The sequence below is a fragment of the Sturnira hondurensis genome, unplaced genomic scaffold (assembly GCF_014824575.4).
Source record: "Sturnira hondurensis isolate 20B ecotype Veracruz unplaced genomic scaffold, ASM1482457v3 Scaffold0000780, whole genome shotgun sequence".
Classification (NCBI taxonomy): Eukaryota; Metazoa; Chordata; class Mammalia; order Chiroptera; family Phyllostomidae; genus Sturnira; species Sturnira hondurensis.
This window is the reverse complement of record NW_028073411.1, coordinates 22,987,565-23,008,713: the sequence shown is the minus strand read 5'-3', so window position 1 is coordinate 23,008,713 and position 21,149 is coordinate 22,987,565. Positions and strand designations below refer to the sequence as shown.

At 60.5% G+C, this 21,149-nt stretch overlaps 1 protein-coding gene across 3 annotated transcripts in view; it reads left to right on the top strand.

Annotated features, from left to right (window-relative positions):
* The first annotated feature begins 5,003 nt into the window (after positions 1-5,003).
* FBLN1 (fibulin 1) overlaps positions 5,004-21,149 on the top strand; it is a 66,207-nt gene continuing 50,061 nt past the window's right edge. For 2 of the 3 annotated variants that reach the window (XM_037049570.1, XM_037049552.1), the window contains exons 1-3: positions 5,004-5,211; positions 17,287-17,392; positions 20,093-20,225. In XM_037049570.1, coding sequence (XP_036905465.1) covers positions 5,130-5,211; positions 17,287-17,392; positions 20,093-20,225 — 321 coding nt within the window. In that variant the 5' untranslated portion in view covers positions 5,004-5,129. The remainder of the gene's footprint in view (positions 5,212-17,286; positions 17,393-20,092; positions 20,226-21,149) is intronic. The other variant, XM_037049561.1, reaches the window with a different exon arrangement.

The window sequence follows — 21,149 nt, the reverse complement described above, 5'->3', positions numbered from 1 at the left end:
TTCTGGAAGCTGGAAGTCCAAGGTCAAGGTGTGGGCATGGCTGGCTCCTTCGCTCCTTCTGGGGCCTCTCCCCTTGGCATGTGGATGGCTTTCCTCTCCCTGTGTCTTCCCATGGTCTCCCTCCGTGTGCGCCTGTACCCTCATCTCTTCTGATGAGGATGCCCACACAACCCCGTTTTATCTTTATCACCTCCTTAAAGAACCAACTCCAGACACAGGGCCATGCTGAGGTTCTGGGGGTGAGGACTTGAACATACGCGTTCTGGGGTCACCACCCAACCCATCGCATGCACCAGCCACCTGCCACTGCTGATGGGCGCCGTGGGTGGGTGAGATACCTGTGGGGTCACGACCTAGACATGCCTCAGCTGCGCCCTGGCCTGCTTCTGCTGCAGGAGGGACAGCAGGTCCCTCTGCCCCCCTGCCGTGAAGTTGGGGTCAGGCAGCTGGGAGAGCGCCCTGCCTCATGGCCGGCTGTGGGGGCGGCAAGGGATAAAGGCCTGAGTGTGCGAAGATGCTGGGCACGTGGACATGCACTTCCTTACGTGTCATGAGGGAGATAGAATAAGAGGGCCCCCTAGTCAGGGACTTCCCCACTCACCACTTGCCCTGATGGCATGGGCTCATCACTACATGTGGAGGAGCCCCACAAAGGCAAGGAGGGTGTCCCAGGTAGGTGCCCAGCATGGGTCACTCCTGGCGCCCAGCCTGGGAGAATGGTGTTGGCATGAACAGGGAGCCTCAATGCTGGGTTGCGTGGGAGGCACAGAGTCAAGAGTGTGAGAGTCTGAGGGGGCGGAAGTGTGCTGGAGCCCTGGGGGAGCCCAGCAGTCTCCACATTTTGTGTCTGTGACATAATTTGGAACCTCTAGTTCCCAGCACCCCACTTGAAGGGACATTAGTCATTGCTCCCCCTCCCCGGGACCTTCTTAATAAGGACAGGAAAGGACCCCAGTGTAGGAAGGAGAAGAGACCCAAAGGGGATGGTGAGGGGCCAGGAGCGGAGGTGGCTGGCTCTGAGCATCTGGCCAGCTCCGGGACTGGCAGGGCGCAGTGCCTGGAGGGCCCTGGGTGTCAGGGACTCACTCCCTGGGCTCTGCGACCTCCCTAAGCATCCGTCCCCTCTGCAGTGGCTGTGATGCTATGCGTGCTCTGACTCCCAGTGTGCTTCTCTCCGCGCTGCGTGGCCAACCACTAGGAGTGCAGGTTTGTCCACTCCTGCACGCAGCACAGATTTCCTGAACACTGGAGTCGTGCTGATCGGCCCCAGCCAGCGAGGCTCCGTGGGTCGGAGCGTCGTCCTGTAAACTGAAAGGTTGCTGGTTTGGCCCTGCTCAGGGCACGTGCCTGGGTTGCTGGTTCAGTTGCTGGTCAGGATGCTTACGAAAGACAACAGACCTATGTTTCTCTCCCTCCCCTTCCCTTCCCCTCCTCTCTAAAATCAATAAGCCTGCCCTCAGAAGAGGATACAAAAAAAAAAAAAAGAAAGAAAGAAAGATGGGCAGATGTCGTCCTTGCCCTCTGGGAGCTCACAGGCTAGTGGGCAGCGAGGAAACCAACACTTTAGCCAAGAAATAAAGGGGCACGAAGAGGGACAGGTAACTGTCACGAAGGAGCCAGCTGAGCAGTAAGGCAGGAGCGGCGAGGGAGGCTTGGGCGCCCTGGGAGCCGTGTGCTGCCCCGGGGCTGCTGCCAGCGGGCCAGGGCGGTGGGGCCCAGACGCCTCTGGAGGTCTGTGCTGGGCCTGGGCAGCGGCTGCCCTCAGCAAACCACCCAGGGTGCGTTGCAGCGTCACATGGAGAACCACAAGACTTGTGTCCTCCGAAAGCTGGGCAGCACCAAAGCCAGTTGTTTTCTTGAGAAAAACAGTTCAGGGTACCAACAATGGCCTTTCCAACAGACAGAGAGCTGTTTGTTCCTGGGGGCGAGCGGCCAGGTGGGCAGTTCCTCTAAGATGAGAGAAGGCTGGGCGGTCGCGGCCGGGCAGAATGGACGGCTTCCCGCCTGGAGCAGAACCCGGGGGTGCGTAGTCTGCCCTGGTCGGGGGTGTCGGGGGGGGCACCTCCCCCAACACCAGGCCCATTGTTGCGGACTATAATCACTCACGCTGTCATCCTTTTCTGACCCTTATCCGTAAAGATTCAGGGGAGGGGGTCAGAAAGGTCAGCAGACAGGAACTGGACAGGAGGGTCGTAATTTGATCTTTATTTGGTTGCCAAGAAACCCAGAGTCAAGTGTAGGTGTAGGAATCAGTTCCTTTCAGGTTTCTGGTACACTTATTCCTCCTTCCCTGTCTCAACTCTTTTGTAAAAAATAAAAAATAAAATTTTCATCAAACACAACATTCACTTCCATTTAGTTCTGTTTGTTCTTCAGTCACAGGAGCTGCCACAGTGACTGCCGTGTGGCCCGAACGCTCACATGCAATTTCGTTCCTTTTTTTAATTTTACATCATATTCGTTGGTGAAGATCGTGTTTCTGCTTACGTCTTCTGCTCGGCCTTTCCACAATCGCACGGATTCCACCGAATCACTGAACAGAGAATCCCAGTCGATGTGCCATAAACAGGTCACTGGTGGCCATGGCACGTTTGTCCTAGGCCTTCACTGCAAGAAACACGCCTGCTATTACAAAAATAAATGAGTGCAGGTTATGAAAGAAGTCGCAAAAAAACCCCAAGAAATACTAACGGCTAATAAGCACATGGAAAATGGTCAGCCTCGGAGACAATTAAAGACACGGACGGGAATGGCAGGGTGCCCGTTCTGCCCGTGGAAATGGCCCAGGTCAAACCAAGCTGTGGCTCAGAGCCGGAGAGGAGAGGAGGCGAGAGCCGTGGCTCCACTCACGCCTCCCTCGGGCTGTGAACCCGCCCATCTCTGGGTGGCAGCTGTCGCGCGCAGGGTTGGAGCCAGAGCTCGCCATTGTCAACGCCGCGTGATTCACAGCCCCCAAGTGTCACGGACCTCAGGGTCCAGTGAGAGGACAGCAGTTATGTGAATGTGTGTGTATCTCATCCCGTTCGCTCACTAGAAGTGTCGTGTCTATTTCTAATGCGATGGCGAATGTTGGTGCTACGGTGTGCAGTGACAAACTGGAGGTAATTTTCCTTGGTTACCTTCCTGCACCTCGTCTGGGCCTCTCGCCTCTCCCCAGGCAACCCCTATTCTCCCATGGCTTAAAAAAAAAAATCAACTTAGCCTGGCTGGTGTAGCTCAGTGGATTGAGCGCGGTCCTGCGAACCAGAGGGTCGCGGTTCGATTCCCAGTCAGGGCACATGCCTGGGTTGCAGGCCAGTTCCCGGCAGGGGACACACAAAAGGCAACCATACATTGATATTTCTCTCCCTCTCTCCTTCCCTTCCCCTCTAAAGATTAAAAAATATTTTTTAATAAAAATAAAAATAAAAAAATCAACTTAATACCAAAGTACCAGTGAGTCGTCAATTTGTCTCCAGCTCTGAGCTCCCCACCCACCCCACGTCCAGCTGCCTGCTAAGCCTCAGCCCACTCCATGTGGCCAATGTGGACCAGGCAACCTTCCCCAGCTGCCCAGGGTCTCTGGCACCTCTTGGCCTTCACAGAGCTGTGTTTTCCGCCCTGGACGCCCCTCCCACCCTTCTGCTCCCCGTTTGGGGGCCTCACCCCACTCTAGGAAGCCTCCTTCACCTAGGAGGCGCTCAGCAAGTGGGACCCCTTCACGAACTTTCTGGAGCCCTCTGCAAACATCAGATTCACGAGGCATACTGTGGGGAGGTGAGTTGCCTCTGTGTTTTTGATTTCTTAATCTAATGTTCATTCAGAAAAGGGCACCTGTCATATGTGAACAGCTTAATAAATTTTCACAAGTGGAGCCCTGCTGCTGTGGCTCAGTGGGCTGGCTGGGTGTTGTCCTGCAAACCAAAAGGTCACTGATTCGATCCCTGGTCAGGGCACAAGCCTGGATTGGGGGCCAGGTCCCCAGTTAGAGGGGTGCGAGAGGCAACCACACATCCATGTTTCTCTCCCCCTCTTTCTCCTTCCTTTCCCTTCTCTCTAAAAATAAATAAATAAATATTTTTAAAAATTTACAAGTGCAGCCAACTGGTAACCCACACCCAGAGTTTAGAACAACAACATTCTCACCAGCCTACCCCACAGGTCACACCACTCCCCGGACTTGTAAGCTGTCCTTGTCCCCTTCACAGAGAGGGAATCGTGCAGCAAGTGTCCTTTCACGTCTGGCTCTTTCCTTACACTGTGTCCCTCAGAGCCGCCCTCTGGCTCCCCCACTGGTAGAACTGCCCCTTTCAGGGCTGTGTGGTGCTCCAAGGTGTGTGTGGTGAGCACGGAGCACCCCCAACAGGAGTCACACAGGTTTGTGTCTTCCCGTGAGGTCAGTTTGCCAGGGAGGCTCCTCCACAGGCCAGCAGAGTCCCAGCAGTGCCAGCCAGGGACAACCTGAGGTGGGCCAGCGACCTGCAGACCCCAGGGCGATCCGGGTGCAGGAGGCTAAGGGTGAGAACCCAGCAGGCAGTGTGTGCAGGGCTTTGCCACATCCTGCAGGGAGCCCCTCAATGAACCGGTGTTGCCACCCCAACTGCCTCCCGTATTGCCACCCCGAAAAGGCGCCCGCGACCTTTGGGGACCGAGACCCTTGGGGACTACCCTCGCCCACTCGCCCTTTCTGTGGGGACAAGCGGAGCTAACCCTTGAGACCCAGCCTGCCCCTCGGGCTAGCGGGTGCGGAGGGGATCAGGTTTCCCTGGTGCAAAGAGCAGGAGGTTGGGGGGAGGGGGTACGTCCCTCCCGAATGCGCCCTCCTCTCTGGCCCCACCAGGGAAGTTTGGGGTCCTCGCTCCTACCCCCAGCTGTGGGCCTGTGCGCCCCTTGGGGCATATTGCCTGGAGGAAGGGTCCCAGACGTCCAAGGGGCCAGTCTGAGAGGGAAGGCGGGACAGGCGCCCTCGGCCCCGCCTCCGCCGCGCCCTCCCCACGCCCTCCTCCGGGGCGGGATAATTGAACGGCGCCGCTGGGCCCAACGTTGGCTGAGCGTGAATCCCGCGCTGTCCCCGCACCTAGAGCCAGCCAGACGTGCCCCTCGCTCCACGCCTGTTTCCGCTCCGCTGCCAGCCGCCTGCCGCCCGCCCCATGGAGCGCGCCGCGCCCTCGCCCTCGCCCCCGGCCCCGCTGCTGCTGCTGCTCGCCGGCCTCTCGCTGCTGGCGTCCCCAGGTAGAGGGGCGGCGGGTCGGGTTGGGAGGGAGGGGGCACACTGACTCCACCGGCCCCACGTAGTGTCCCCCCGATCACCCGGCCCCGCGCTCCTGGGAAGTTCTGGAGCTGGGGGTGACTCAGAGCGCTGTCCGAGCTGGGCCCTGGGCAACGTTCCCTCCCCCACACCCCACCCCTGGTTCCGGTTCTAATCACCTCACTGGTTTGTGGTGCTTATTTCAAAGACGGTGCCCCCCCCAAAAAAAAAAACCGCCTTCCCCTGAAGGCCACCTCACATCATGAACCCACCCACCTCACGGGCCAAGGTGCAGGGTGGGGGAGAGGAAGCGCCAGCTGGGTGCCAGGCTCTCTGCGCCAGGAGTGCGGGTGGCACATCTTTACTCACTGCGCCACCTCCAGCCTAGGTAAAGGCTCTTGTACCCAGTTTGCTGGTGGGACAACTGAGGCTGGGAGGTGGGGAACGGTAATTTGTCCAGCAGACAAACCTGTCTTGGGGCAGGGGGTGCACCTGAAGAAGTCAGAAAGGAAGGGAGCGGCGGTGGGTACAGCTGAGTGCAGGGAACCCCTGCCTGCCCTCCCAGCACACAGACCCCGAGATTCTGCCAGGCTCCATGCTCAGCCAGAGCTGGGGACTGGCCACTTCCAAACCCACCTGAGGGAAGAGGAGGAGAGCAAGTCTCCAACAGCAAACCTGAGGCCCAGAGGCTCCGCCCCCGTGCTGACAGAGCAGGGACTGGCCCTTCTTTCTCCTTTCATCCCCAGGCCTAGCTGGCTTGTGGGGGGTGAGGGGTAACCACAAGGCCCTTCCTATCAGAGCCATGACCTCTGACCTCGATGCAGAGGCCTCCTGCTTAGCAGTCCTTAGCCAGGCCTGCCTTGCCTCAGGTTCTGTTCCTCCCTGAGCCAGGCCCAGAAGTTGCCCCCCACCACCCTCAGAATTCCAGGCTCTTTGTCTCTGGCTTTGCTGAGCTTTTTTCAACTGCCTGGTGACCACCCTCCACCTTGGTCAAAGGGTCACTTGATCACCCTTGGAATCGCAGATTCTTTATCTTGGAGTTAGTTGAGTTTAACTGTCAGGTGACCGCCCTTGCCCTCATTCGTAAGGTCACTTGTCCCAGCTATGCTGGCCTGGGATTCAAGGGGAGGCCGGGGACAGGGGCCTGCTGCTGCAGCTGACTCTGCAGGGCTCTGGCTGTTCTGGTCACCGGCTTCATTCTGAGCATACCCTGGGGGACAGTTCCTGGGGGAGATGCTATGGGGGTGCAGGGCTCGCAGCGCTGACAGCAGCAGCCATCCTGACTCCTCAGGGCTCCTGGGGGGGCTTCCTGGAGGAGCTGGTGCTGGGGTAGGAGCTGGGCCTGGGGGGCGGGGCTGGGGCAGGGCATTCAGGGGACTGCTGGCTGGTGTGAAAGCCCAGAGAGCAGCTTGGATTGGGGGCTACACTAGACTCCCTGTTGGAAATGGAAGGGGCCCCCCGAGACCCTCCCTCTCTTACAAATGAGGCCACTGGGGCCCAGAGAGAAGGCCGAGGTGACCTCTCCCGGGCCTGGGCCCAGCCCCGCCATCGCTGTTCTTTTCTGCCTGCTGTCAGGTGGAGCAGCCCAGGAACCCTGACTGCAGGTTGACAGCTGTCTTCTTCGTAGAGAAGGCCCTCACTTGAAGTATATCAAAGAAACGTCTTCGTTGCACACTCGAATGAGAATCCCTGGATTGTTCTGTGGCCTTGGCTTCCTTGCAGTTGTCCCCTCTTTTGAGTTCACAGGGTTTGGTCTGGTTCGGGGGCAGGGACTCAAGGACTGCCTGGCACCTCCTTCCTTTCTGGGGCTGCAGGCTCAGCAGCTGGAAGGTGCTCTGGAGCCCTGGGAGGGCAGGTGACACTGACCCCAACCTCCAGAAAGCAGCTGAAAAGCAATCGAGGAGAAAGCTCTCAAGTGGCGAGCCCTTTAGCTAATCTGCTGAAACTCATTTGGTGACCTGGTCACAGAAGTGTCATGCCCAAGGTCAGAGCTGAGCCCTACCCACGGGTCAGTCCTGTTGGGATTTGCAGAGAGCTGGGGTGGGAGGGGCTGGAGAGAGGAGGGGGTGGTGTTTTCTCCAAGTCTGTCTTGGCCTTTGGCTCCAACTGATTACAGAGCAATGCACTGGGAGGGAGAACAAAGGAGAGAGGGCTTGGCTTGCAAGCCTGTGGTCGGCTGGCCGCTGATCTTGGAAGTTTCCCAGGAGGTGGCTGGGCTGGCAGGCTGTGGGGGGGCTTCTGGAGCACCAAGTGCGTGGGGCTGACTTGGGGGCCCTGGTGGTGCAGCAACTCTGAGCCATGCCCCCTCCTGGCACTGCCTGAGGCCCCCCCCCATGCGGGGCAGTGTTTTGCCGCCCCTCCCAGACTGGGGTTGTGGGGGGGCATGGATCACTTGTCTCCGGGTCCTAGCAGGTGCTGCAGCATTTGGGAGTGCTGAGAACAAGTCCCCAGTCACCGCCCGAAACAGCCACGGGTGGCTCGGTGGTTTCCCCACGGCCAACTCGGAGGGAAAGAGAACGGACTCCGGTTGTCTAGAGGGTTGAGGGAGGGAGAGCAAGGGCAGCACCTGCTTGGGGGCTGCGTTAGTGTTCCCTGTTGTTTGTGCTGTCCCCATCCCTGGGAGAGGACAGCATCCTTTCCCCAAAATGGCTTTGAAAGTCCTAATACTGAATCTCCCAAGCCAGGGAGGGAAACAGCCCGATCAGGGCCACCGAACTGACAGCTGCCAGGGGCCAAAGCCATACTGGTAAAGGTCAGGCAAAGGGGCCTCAGCCTGCCTCCTCAGGCATCCGGTCACCAATACCTGCTGGGGACCAGCTCTGTGCCCAACACCATTCTAGGTCTTGGGGTACGGCAGGGAAGAGGGCAGGCCTGGCCCTTCGGCCTGTGGGGCTCATCCCCTGGGAGATCCGGAAAAAGTGAGCAATTACAAACCAACTCCAACTGGCCCAGCGTCAGAGAAGACTTCCTGGAGGAAGCAGCATGCCAACCGGGGTGTGAGGAGCAGGAAGAGTTGGCTAGGCCTGTGGGTATGGCACGGGCAAAGGCCCAGAGTCGGGAGAGAGAGTGGGGGACTTCCAGGAAGCTAATGGGAGCTCTGCCCTGTCCCCAATGTGGGGAAGGCCTCCCTCCTTTCTGGGCGGGGTCTGGGAGGAAGGGGCGCTGTGCTGCTGTGTAGAGAAAGTTTTAGGAAAGCAGTTCTAATAGGTGCACAGTGATTTTGCCAGCACGTTTCAGACAATAAAAGATTTTCCTTTGGCAAAACAGGGTATTATAACGAGTTCACTAATGAAAGTGTGGTTCCTTGTAATGATCGCCAATGTGGCCACATAGCAAAATGGGGTGGGGGCAGTCATCCATTACGTCAATTTTCTTGGGATCAGACACCTGGAGGGGGCGTTTAGAGAACGGGGTGTGTGTGGCCTGGAGGCTGAGCCCTGTGTCCCGAGTCACTGGCTGCAGCAGGCGTGGGGACCAGGGCTGGGCTCCTCTGGCCAACACTGTTTCCACTGGCCTGCCTCCTTGCGCCCCAGCTGGGCCTCCGTGGAGGCGGGTCAGCAGGAAGCCAGGTGCCTATCGCCCAGCTGCCTGTAGGTCACCAGGAGGGTCCTCCACTCGAAGGGGACCAGGAGACTGGTCCCAGTCCTCAAAGTGACTCGAGAGAGCTTGCCCGATGCCCGCACCTCTCTGCTTCCATTCCCTTGAATGTGGAAAGAAAACACGCTGTGCTCTAGGAAATTCTTGTAACTGAAACGCTGTGAACTTGGTCGCTAGCTTCATCCGCTCACCAGCGCTGTGAAGTAGGAACTATCGTTATTGCCGCTTTACAGGTGTGTCACCCGAGGCCCAGAGCAGGTAAGGAGCTTGCCCGGGACACATGGACAGTAAGTAGGGGACCAGGACGTGGGACCCCCCCCCACGTCCAAATCATTGGCAGGACAACACTTTATCCCACAAATGAGGGCTGTGCAGAGGAGAGGCATACTTTGAAAGAAGAGGCGTTTCCATGCACAGGGTGGCCCCAGAAGTGGGAACCACAGCCCGGGCCCTTAAGGGGCTCGACAGGAGGTGGCCCCCGAGGTGATGGCACCTGTCTTGGTTGAGCTTGGTGGGCGAGGCTGTCCTAGGCTGCTTGCTGGGGTGTCCAGCCCAGGGTCTGGCTGGCCCTGACTCTCCGGTGTGGCCTGAGTCAGGCCCTCCATGCTGCCATCTGGGTGGGGCACAGTCCCCTCACCTCCCCCCCCACCTTGTGCACTTGGGAAGGGCTGTGGCGGGGAGAGGCCTGGGCCTGTCCCAGCAGTGGAGAGAGTTGCCCCTGCCCTGGCACCTCTGTAACAGAGAGCGCTCTTGGCCATCCTGGGTCCCAGATACCGCAGGGCCCGGCAGGCCTTGGAAGAGATTGGCCCTGGAACGTCCAGGCTGTGTTCCTGCTTAATTCGTTGGGGCACTGCCCCAGCCTGGCCAAGTGACTGCCAGTGGGCTATGCTGACGTGGCCCATGCCAGGGGTTGGGCCACTTCCTGGGGGACCCCAGGGCTCAGGTGCCATTATTCCTTTTGGAGGATGAAGGGGCCCAGGGCCTCGTTTTCCCCCAGGGGAGGACTTGTAAAGTATGCTGTCCCTGCTCCAGGTCACTCCTGGGGGACACCACCTAGATAGGGGCTGGGCCCTCCCTTTAGGGACCCAGTCCTGGTTAGTGGCAAAGAACCAGCCTTGGGCTTGCACAGGGCCCGGGTTTTGTGACGGGTACCCGAGGAGGATTTGGGAAGAAATGATTTACCTGTCAGGATTCGGAAGGTGAAGGTTGGCGTGTGCTGTGGGGAGGGGATGGTGCCTGAGCAGGTGGTCGAGGCGGGAGGGGCCCATGCAGTAGGGTGCAGACTGGTTTTATCCTGAACGCGCCAGGAAGCCACTGGAGAGCTTAGCCTGCGTGGAGTGACATTCTTTGACTTGCGTTTCTAGAAGTCACTCTGGACTACTTGTGGTGTGTGGGCTCTAGGGGACCAAAGTGGAGGCAAGCCAGAGAGAGGCACCTGCAGGGTCCAGGGCTTAAAGCGCCCGGATTGGGTGGGAGCCAGGGGTCTGGGGAGCAGGCACAGACCTGGGCGTTGGGGAGGGAGAGTGGACAGGCCTTGCCAGGGCTCAGTCGTGGGGGTGGGAGGAGGAGTCATTTGTGCCAACCCCGCTATTTCGGTGTGAGTGCTGGGTAGAGTACACTAGTCACTAAGGGGGGGTGGGGGGAGGCAGGCTGGACAGGGTGGGGGAAATTAGAGTTGCACGTGGCCACTGTAAGCGTCCTGTTGGACACCCAGGCAGAACCTGGGCTGGGCCGAGAGCAGGCTGCAGACAGAAATGTGGGAGTCTGGGCCCGCAGAGGCGGCTGCGTGAGAGCGCCTAGGAGGCAGCACAGGAGGGTGCCCAGGGCCTGAGCCCTGCCTTTGGGGCAGTTCGAGGAGGGAGAAGCCACCAGGCAGCCCCTGGGTGGCGGGGCAGCTGGGACACTACCGAGACCGGTTCTCAGGTAGACACTGGCAGCATGTTCCTGTGCTAATGGGGTGACCCAGCATTCTTCTCGAGCCTGTCCCCACTCTGGACCTGTCCCCTGGTGACGTAAAACACAGGGAATTTCGCTCCCTACACTCCTCATTTTTATCGATGCCTGAGCCCCCACACCCCGCCCTGTGCTGCCCTGGTCCTCACCCCTGTGTCGGGCAGCCTGGTGCTCACATCATATTCTTAAGAAGGGACACTGGAGCACCTCGTGCAGCCTTCTGGTGGGAAAGCATCAGTTTTTCTAAGTCCTGCTTCAGGGAAGCTGGCATTTTGCAGGGGGTGCACATGCAGGTTCCAGTGCCAGCTCTGTGTTTGCTCCGGGGCCTTGGGCAGCTTTCTTAACCTCTCCCGGCCCCCACTTCATGAGATGGCTAGGCGCACACGAGGCCATTCGTCCACTTATTCTTTCGCAGACATTTGTCGGGTGCCGGCTCGAGCAGGTGTGGGGCCGGGTGCAGAAGGGGACAGGCCTGTCCTGGCCCTCCGGCACCGAGTGCTCACGTGGCCAATTACCTGTGCTGCGCTCTGGGGAGTGCGGGCTGCAGAGACCAGGTGAGAAAGGGAATGCGTCCGCCCAGGTTCTCGTGTGTATGTGGGGGGTGTGGTTAGGGGGCCTTCCTGGAGAAAGTGACCTTTGAACTGGGGTGGGTATGAATGAGCTAGCCCGGGGAGAGGAGCGGACCCAGGACCACCTAGCCCCTGGCGTTCCAGCTTCCAAAAGCCAGGCGTGGAGGGCACGTGGCAGATGTAGACACATGGCCAGAGGGGTGAGAGGAAAACTTGAGAAGGTGGGCTCTGCGGGTGGGATGCTGCAGAGGTGTCGGGGGCAGTGAGGACAGCCCACACATCCACTGGCCCTGGTCACAGGCGGGCACTGCCTGGGCCAGAGCTGCCCGGAGGCAGCAGTGTGGACAGTGCTCCTTCCCTTCTAGCGATGGGCTTTCTCTGCTTCCCTCTTGCTACTTCCTTCTAGCTGGTTCTCTGTTCGAGACCCTCTGTCTCCCTGTGGCAGGTCCTGGCTCACAGGGGTGGGGGTGCTGGCCCCTGTGGTGCTCACGTACGCCTTGCCTCTTCCTGGGGTGGTGGGTGGCTTGGAAGGGGGAGACGGGTCTGTCCTCGTGCTAGACCTGCAGAGCCACAAGGACACAACCCAGTGGCAACTGCCTGGCGCCTCCCTAGCCCATCTCGTTGAGGACAAGGTCCTGCTCTTTCAACCCTGCACCCCTTGCCCAAGCTCATGGCCTGGCTTGCGAAGGGTCCTTCGAGGGGTGTTTTGAACATACGGACAAGTAGGGATGGCACAGAGAGCTGGGGCAGGGGGCGGAGGCCCGAGCTGGACTCCCCGACCCCGGGCAGGCGAGTCTCTTTCCAGAAGATGGGCCACGAGGTGGGGGGCCTGCCGTCTGATTCTGCGGCAGCCTGGGGGAGCGTGTGACTCCGACAGAACAGAGTGTTCTCTCCTCGTGGGCACCACAACCCATGTCTCTAGTTTGTTTCGAAGATTCTGTTTTAACTCTGTGGTCAGGTTCTGACGACGGCAGCTCTCTGCCCGGATTACCGCACTGGTCTTCTTGGCCCTGTCCTCCCCACCGCCCCCCGTGACAGGGAAAGGAGGCTCAGGCTTGGGAGCGGGGGCGCTGGGTCGCGGGGAAGCCGTCACCCACAGTGTTGCAATGTGGGAGTTGCGGCCAACAAGATTTTGCAGAAGAGTTGCTGTTTGGTCTGTATTTGGCATTGCGCTTTGTGGACCTGATAATTCACACAGTTCAATTACAGAACCGGAGGTGAACAGGGCTCAGCAGAGCTTCTTCTCAGAAGAGAGGGAAGTGATCTGAGAGAGAAGATGCCAGACCAGCCTGAGGTCCCACTTTTTTCTTCAGAGACCTACTGCCCCGTGATGGGCGCGGAGTGACCAGGGAGCCCCGGAGGGTGTGGGCGGCAGTCAGCATGGGTCCGCCTGAATCTGCGGGTGCTGGCATCTCCCCCAGGGGTCCAGAGTTGGCCGTGTTTCCCCGGGTTGCCCAGAGGCGCTCGGACACGGAACCCCAGGGACGGGGCGGGGACACTGGCCAATGCTGTCCCTGGCCCACAGCGTCGCCCTTCTAATGAGATGGTTTTCGTCACCTGAGTAGAGTGTGCTCTTCACAGAGGGGCCGAGAGGACATTGAAAGACACTCCCGATGTCCTTTCGAATTGGGGCGTGTCTTGAAAGAGACCATCCTACAGAGAGGCATGGCTCCACCTGTTTGGGGACACAAATCCCTAGCAGATCTTTCCTTGGATGGGACATGCCCGTCTTTGAAAGGCCGATCTGCTGCCGATGGCATTTTGGCTGCCTCCTGAGCGGTGGCACCAGAGAGCTCTGCCGGCCGGCCCCTCTGCGCACCAGGCTCCTCCTGTCCCCACAGCTTGGCTTTCCTTCGGTGGGTGGACCGGGGCCAAGAAAGTGACAGGTCTGGGGTCTCGGGCCCTCCAGAATGTCCTGGCTGTCGCTGAAATTCTCACCAGCCTTGCCTCTTGCCAAGGCTCCAGCCAAGCACCGTCCCTCAGGGTCATTCCGTCTCCCCCCAGGCCCCTGACTGATGGAGAGGCCCTTTGGCAGCAGCCTCTGCGTTTCAAGGATGGTCTTGGGACCAGGCCCCTGGTGGAGGGCCTTTGGCCAGTCGCCCTGCGGAGCCTCATTGTCTGTTCTGGGCGCAGGCAGGTACAGAGGAGAAAGAGGCCATTCCTGCCCCGAAGGAGTTTTTGACTGGGAAGGCAGACGAGAACAGCCCTGAGGCTCCCAGAACTGAGCCTGAGGCCTGCCTGGCTTTGCTCTCACTGGCCCCTCTGGCTGTGTGGCCCTCGGCTGTTCATGTCATCTCTCTGGGCCGGAGTTCCGAGTGTGCGAGGTGGGGAGCGTGGCCAGGCCTCCCTGGGCTCCTGGGGAGCTGGCGAAGTGCCACAGTCATGGCAGTGATGGTGGGGAGACTCCGGGTTGGGACACCCAACAGAGCTGGGTAACGTCTGGAGGTGACAGGGCTGGACAGAGTCTAGAGAGGCCAGAGCCCAGGCAGGAGATGGCCTGGGGCTCGAGTGACCCCTGTGGTCGTGCAGAGCTGGCCGGGTGCTGGTTTTGGTGGGCGTGGCAGGGTCCTTCTGGGGACAAGGACACCAGGCTCCATACTGACAGCCACTTACCTGACAGTTTGGTGGTGGCTTGCTTTAGCTGTGCAGCTTGGAAGACAGCGGTGAATGGAGAGAGGAGGCACCTCCAGGAACTTACCAGGCACTGAGCTGCTCAGCAGGGTCAAGGGTTCAAACAACCCAGGCTGCCTGACGTGGAACCTTCCTCCGCGCTGTACCGCCCTGTCCCCAGGCACGGCAGACGAGCGTGGGAAAACGCAGGCCCCACTGACTGTAAGCTGCAGCTCTCCCAGATTGCCGCCTCGGCCTGGGACCAGGAGCTGCAAACTCCAGCCAGTCAGCCCCGGCCCCTCTGGTCACCGGTCCCGGCTCCACACAAGCCCCTTGTCACTGCTCCAGCTGCAGTGTTGGCAGGGCTGTGGAGCAGGGACCTCTCTGGGGACAGCAATTGCTGTGTGAATCGGGGGTTGAGGAGGTTCCCCTGTGACCCTGCTCCTCACTTGCGGTGGCTCTGGCCCGGGAGATAATTGTGACTTTAGGAACAGAGATTTACGAGGACAGACGTCCAGTTAGAGCTGTTTGTTCCCGATAGTGAAAAATCTGAGACCACATAGGTCCCGGGAGATGGGAAAGGGGTTGGAATGATGCCACTTCTGCATGACCGTGTCACGCCATGTGCCTGGCACAGTGGCCTAACAATGAATTTTGGGGGGCTGCTGAGAGATGGTAAATGAGAGGGGCCATCCCTGCAGGCCCATCACGGGTCAGGCCGTTTCTTACGGTGCAGACGTGTGGCCCCGCCCACGTTGCCCCCACACCTCCCCTTTGCCACACCTGGCCTGGCTATGGGTCTGGGTGGGCTCTCAGGGGCCTCTCATGGGGCTGTGTGGGGACCTCCCCTGGCAGAGGGGGCACCTCACAGCTCAGGAGGATGGGCCTCTGAGCCCACCCACGCTCAGCTCCCCGGACAGCTCTGCTTTGCTTGGGTTCCAGCTCTGTGGTCGCCTGCATTCCAGGGACATTCTAGGCATTTCCTTGTCCTGCGGAGGCACAGGTTCAAAGTGCTCCCGATTCCCAGGCAGAGTCGCCTCCATGCGTTTCCAGAGCTCTGGGCACCGTGTTCTCGCCCTGCTGAGCCGCCGCTGAGTCCAGTCTCTGCTGCTTGCATTTCTCAGAGGCTGAGGGAGGCCTTGGAGCTTGGGGGACCCTGTGCCCCAAGACAGAGCCATGACTCCCTATCTCTCCAAACCTCCCTTGCTCCTTGAACATGTAGTCAAGCCATTGGAAGGAGCCGAGTGTCAGAACTGTTGAAGCTTTGCCCACCCTCTCGGCAGCCAGGAAGGTCTTTCGAGCCCCTTTTAGCCCCCGAGGAGGCGGGGCTCAGGGAGGAGCGGTGGTCTGGCCACGGGGCACAAGCAAGGAAGAGCTAGGGATTGGAGCCCACGTCTGCCACTGCCACGGGCCAGCTCTGTGCCCAGGGACACAGGGCAGGAGACAGGCCAGCTCTCAGGACATTTGTGGTCGGGGAGGGCATGGCGGGTGGAAGGTGGTGAGCTGTGTTCTGCACACACAGGGGCCATGGGAGCAGAGTGCCACCCGGGCCAGGCTGGCGGCAGGTGGGTGTGGGATGCTTGGGGGCAGCGAGGCCGGAGTTGGGGTGAAGGAGGAGCTGGGCTTGGTGGCCGAGAAGGGATGGCCTCAGGGTCAGGCAGTGGGGCTGGGTCTTAGCGATCCTGGGGGTGGACCACGGCCCTGTTCCATCTGGGACAGACTGGGTCCCACACCCTGTGAATGCCTTTTCTCATTGTGACCTTGGCACCGAGGAAGGAGGGGCAGCGCCCAAGGTCCCTGGGACTGCCGGCTCCTCCTCCGACTGCTGTCCTGCTTTGGTGCTGGGAGTCCCCCAGCACCAGACAGTTTCATCCAAGCCTGGCCCATGGTGACTCTTCCACATTCACCAGGTGGCATTGTCGGGGGATTTGGAGAGGGGACAGCTGAGGTAGGGTCCGGCCAGGTGGCCAGGGCCCAGAGGACGGGCAGGCCTTGCTGGGTGGACCGTCACCCTTCACCAAACCAGCTGAGACTCCGTCTGCCGGCCTGGGGGAGCCCGTGAGGGCGAGGACGGCAAGGGGTCCACCTGTCACTATGGGCAGCAAGCGGCACCAGATTCCCTGGATGCCCCAGAAAGGGAGGCTGTGGGATTTGGGGGGCTGGTTTGGGATGTGGTCTCTCCTCCTCCTGGCCTCAGTCCCTCACCCAGGTGCTGACCACCCAGGGTCTCAGTGGGCAGTGGCAGTTTCCTGCCCACAGTCTGGCCACCGTGGGCACGGTGCTTGTGGTGGTTGATGGCAGGTGGCCACGGTTGGTGTTTCAGGAAGTCTCAGCCTCCGCTGAGCCCAAGAGGGAGCCTCGTTGGGGGGCCACCTGAAGGTGCCACCTTGGAAGAGAAATGAGCTCGAACCCAGCACCCGTGGCTGGTGGGGGGCCCAGACATACCTCCAGGCCTGGTGGGATTCACGCCAGAGGGCACTGACAGCCACTGGGGAGAAAACAGTGTTTCTCAAGGCCCAGGTTTGAAGTTCTGGCTGAGAGGTGACCCCCGGCCCCACCGTGGAGGCTGTGGAGCTCACGCTCCGGCCGCGAGAGCCCCTTTTGCTGAGGGCAGCTTGTTCCCCAGCTGCTTCTTCGGGGGGGCATGGTGGGGCCCTCTCCTTCCCGTGAGCCAGGGGGCCTATTGGGGCCAAGGGCCAGGCTGGGGACTGGAGAGACCCTGTCCAGCCATGAGGGTGTGGGCGGGCCAGCTGCCGGACCCACGGCAGCCTTTTATCTTTCCTTTCTGTGAGCAAAGACGCCTTCTGTGGCAAGTCAAGGGCAGAGACCACTGCTGGCCTTGGTCTCGTAGCCTGTTTGATGCAGACTGGCGCCCCCTGGACAGGCAGCTGTGCAGACGGAGGGAGTGTAGGACAAGGGTCCCAGAGGGGTTCTGGAGGCGCTGGCTCTTTCCTTCCCAGACTGTGCATCCCAGGACCGATTTCCATTCTAGCTGGGTCCCTGGAGCACGCTGCATGCACCCTGTCCCTGGTGTGTGCCCTGTACTCGCCAGGCGGGTCGCCCCTCAAGAGAGGCCATCCTCCATGTCCCACCCTTTGGCCCCAACCAGGCCGGGCATCTCTGGGCCTCCCCCACTCCGCACTATTTGTTGTTAGCGGTGCGAACCAACTCTGACGCACCCATGGCCCTCTCAGACCTGTGAGCACCACAGCAGGGGCCCTCCCGCTGGTGTGGTGGGAGGGGGTCCTGGGCCAGCGGAGGGACAGGGCGCATCCAAGGGGTGAGTGGGGCATTGCTCATCGCTGTCACCTCATTCTTGTCCCCATGCAGTGGATGCGGACGTGCCCATGGAAGCTTGCTGTGCGGATGGGCACCAGACGGCCACGCAGCACCGGGACTGCTCGCTGCCCTACGCCTCGGAGTCCGAGCCATGCAGGTGTGTCTTTGGCGGCCGCGCGGGACAGGCTGTGTCCCTTCAGAGGGATGTGGGGGAGGAAGGAACACTGCCCGCCCCATGATCCCCAGACTGTCCTGTGATTAGGGGCGTCATCCCCTTCGCTGGAAGGTCGGGGTGTGCAGCCCCCTCTGCCACAGCTCAACACTGTGGCCAAGACACTTCCCTCCTAACAAAAAGGGGGTCAGGTGGGGGGGACATGATGAGATCACATGACAGCACTGTCAGACCCCCAAACCAGAGCAGAGTGCCCCAGACGGGCCTGCCTCATGCAGTAGCCAATGTCTCCTCCGACTATTATTCTCCTCTCCCAGAGTGGAGCCTCTGGCTCCCTCACAGCTTGGGGAAAACGTGAGCTTAGAATAAATGATGCAGATAAGAAATGTCGGTTGTCACCATAAAACAGTGAAAGTCACGGCAAACCTGTTGGAAGCCCCTGCTTTGCGCTGTGCACTTATCTCGTTGGACTCTGCTGTTCACCCATTACACAGATGGGAAAACTGAGATTTCCTGTGTGCGCAGCTGGCAGGGGCTGGCGTCAGGGTGTGACCCTGGACCCTGGGGAGCAGGTGTCGGGAGGGCGAGGGTACGCAGCGTTCCCTCAGCTAACATTGTCCCTTCCTCTGTCCCAAGTACAGTCTAAGTGGTACTGAGGCAGGGTGCGGGGGGAGACCCCTGGAAAGGATGTGCGGGGAAGGCTTGCTGGCCTCCGGCTGGAGCGTCACATGCTGCCTGCCAGCGCGGCACGGGACATAAATCTTGGTTTCTGAAACTCTTCAAAAGTCAAAGCCTCATAGACCAAACAGGAAGGGAAGACGGGCCGAGTGGGTTGTTTGGATTGACTGCGTGCGAGGCTGCAGGTCAGGAGGTAGGGAGCGTCCGAGGGGTGGGAGCTGGGGTCCTGGCTCCCATGTGTGGCTCAGCGCTGCAGAGGTCATGGGCTGCTGGCAGCTGCGCAGCTGGTGGGGGGCTCCACCCAGCGGTCTGTCGACCGACCCTGCCGGCAGAGGCAGCCTGGCCCCCACCCACCCAGGCTGGGTTTCTGGCTCTGCAGCCTGAGCCAGCTCCCAGCCTCAGCCTCCCTGGGTTTCAAAGGGGGCCGGTGGGACCCTCCTCCCAGGGCTTTGATAGTGGTCAGAGGTGAGAGAAGCAGGCACCACAAAACCCAACCCCGGGCTCCTTCTGGCTCCGGCCCCACCAGACGGAGCTTTGTACCTGCTGTCCACTGCCCCCTGGGGGTGGGAGGCTGTTCTTCCCACCAGGCCATTCCTGCCCCCATCCCTGAAGCCTCTGCCCAGGCCTGGCACACAGTACGGCCACGGCCAAATTTTGTTTTAATTGTAGTAAAATGCACAGAACGAATGTTATCGTCTTAACCATGTGTAAGTGTGCAGTCCAGTACCTTCCCATTGCGCCCCATCTCCCATTACGTCCAGTACCATCCGTCTCCAGAACTTCCTCATCTTCCCGAGTGGAAGCTGTCCCCGTGAAGCAGGGCCTCCCATTCCCTCCCCAGCCCCTGGTGGCTGCCATCCTGCTTTCTGTCTCCGTGACTGTGACCCCTCCAGGTCCCTTGTGTCAGTGGAGTCACGCAGCGTCCGTCCTTCTATCTCTGGCGTCTTTCACTGAGCCCAGTGCACGTCCTCAGGTTTCAACCGCACTGCAGCGAGCCTCGGAACTTCCTGCCTTTTGAAGGCCCAGGGACATTCCACCGGGTGGACCCCATTTTGCTTGTGAGCTGCTGTGACGTGGGTGTACACGTACCTGTTTGCGTCACTGTTCTCCGTTGTTTGGGGCCCAGACCCAGAAGTGAAATCGCTGGGCCATGGGGCAGTTCTGTTTTTAACTTTTTGACGAGCCCCCCCCCCACCCCCCACTGCCCGCAGCAGCCTCACCGTTCTGCATTCCCACCAGGAGGACCCCGCGTTCCGGGTTCTCCACACCCCGGCCTTGTTTTCTGTGCAGCCAGTATTTCTGAGTAAATGGATGCACGGACGCCTATCATCTGGTTGCTCTTCCTGACAATTTTGTGAAATGCCTGTTCTTTGGAAGTCCACCCCAAGTTTGAGCGAGTGGACAGACCCAGCCCAGAGCTCTAGGGCAATTCAGGAAACACGTGGGAAGTGGGGGTGCAGAGCCCTGCCCAGTGGAGGCGGGGGAAGGGCAGGCTGGGGGCTGCTGCCCTGGGGCAGAGGTGGCCTGGCTGCAGCGCAGGGAGACTGGGGGGGCCCTACCCTCCCTGGACGGCTCAGCTTGGGCAGCTCCTCCTGCCCGCGGTGGCGTTGGTGGAAGCCAGGGTCATGTAGGGTCTGGTGGGGGCCACACAGGTGACTTACACATACCTCCCGCTCTCCCGCTCTCCCGGCCGCCGGCAAGGCCCCGACCCTCACGTGGCTCCCTGAGGCAAGCTGCTCCACCTTCTTTCGGGAGCTGTTTCCTCTGAGTCCAGAAAATGGGGATGAAGTGGGAACGTTTTGTGGGGCAGGCTCCGGGCTCAGAGAGATGCACCAGGACTCCCCTGACTCCACTACAGCCCCCCCTGCCCCCGTGTTTAGTCTTCCTGACGTTTACCAGGCACAACTGTGTGCCAGGCGCCGGCCCGTGTCTGGGGTGGGAGGGTGGGTTGGGCAGGCCTCCCCGCAGAGCCTCGGCCCCAGCCCAGCCCCCGCTCGGCCCCCGCAGGATGGTCCGGGAGCAGTGCTGCCACAGCCAGCTGGAGGAGCTGCACTGTGCCACCGGCATCAACCTGGCCAGCGAGCAGGACAGCTGCAGCACGCTGCCCGGCAACGCCAGCCTCGAGGCCGTGTTCGTGAAGGTGAGCCCCGTCCTGCTGGCCCGCGACAGGGCCCAGCTCCAGGCCGCCCGTCTTTCTGAGCAGCGGGGGGTGCCCGGCCCAGGAGGGAGGAGCGACCCCTCAGGTCTCCTTGCCTCCCCCAGTGTAATCAGTCAACCCTGAGCAGCACCCCGGGCCAGTTCGGACCCTGGGGAGATGGCGATGGGGAGGTGCAGGCTTGCCCCTGTGGGCTTCCGTCCCTGGCTTCAGGCCGGAGCAGGGGTCACCTGAGTGCAGGGCTTTCAAAACCCTCTTGGTTCGAGGCCGGCACCCCAACCTCGCTCAGGATGCCCTCAAGGTTCTCTGCACTCAGGCCAGTCAGAGTCCTGGGCTCAGAACAGCCCCCCACGGAAGCCTCCAGTAACCCGGCCTCCGTGACCACCCTGGAGGAGAACGCCGAGGTTTAGAGAGACGCACATTCCAAAGTGGCCTCTCAGGACCACCATGGGGGTGGGGGTGGGCGGGGCTGGTGAGGCAGAGCTGGTGGTGGGGCCAGCGGGCCCAGAGGGGGTCCTGCCCGGAATCTGAGCTGGGAGCGAGGCCGTTAATCATGCTGGGACTCAGGTCCGGGGCAGACCGCTCGTCTCCCCGCCAGACGGCCACATCTCCAAGTGGCTGCTCAGAGCTCTGGACGGCATGCCCAGGTCCCAAACCGCAAATCAACCAGGGAGGTGTCCAGGCTGTGCTCCCCCTCCGCCCCCCCCAAAGGGCAGGACATAGCTAACCTGTGGCACTCCGACTTGGAAAGTTGCCCTGGTCAGCTGGGTTTCTGTTGGAGGTGCCTGGGGCGAAAGTGAATTCCCTGGAAAAAAGATTTCCTGTCCCTGGTTAGGGAGGCAATGGAGTCCTTTCAGGGAGCCAGATTCGCAGTGAAGTCTGGATTCTGAGGAGGGCTGCGTGGGTTCC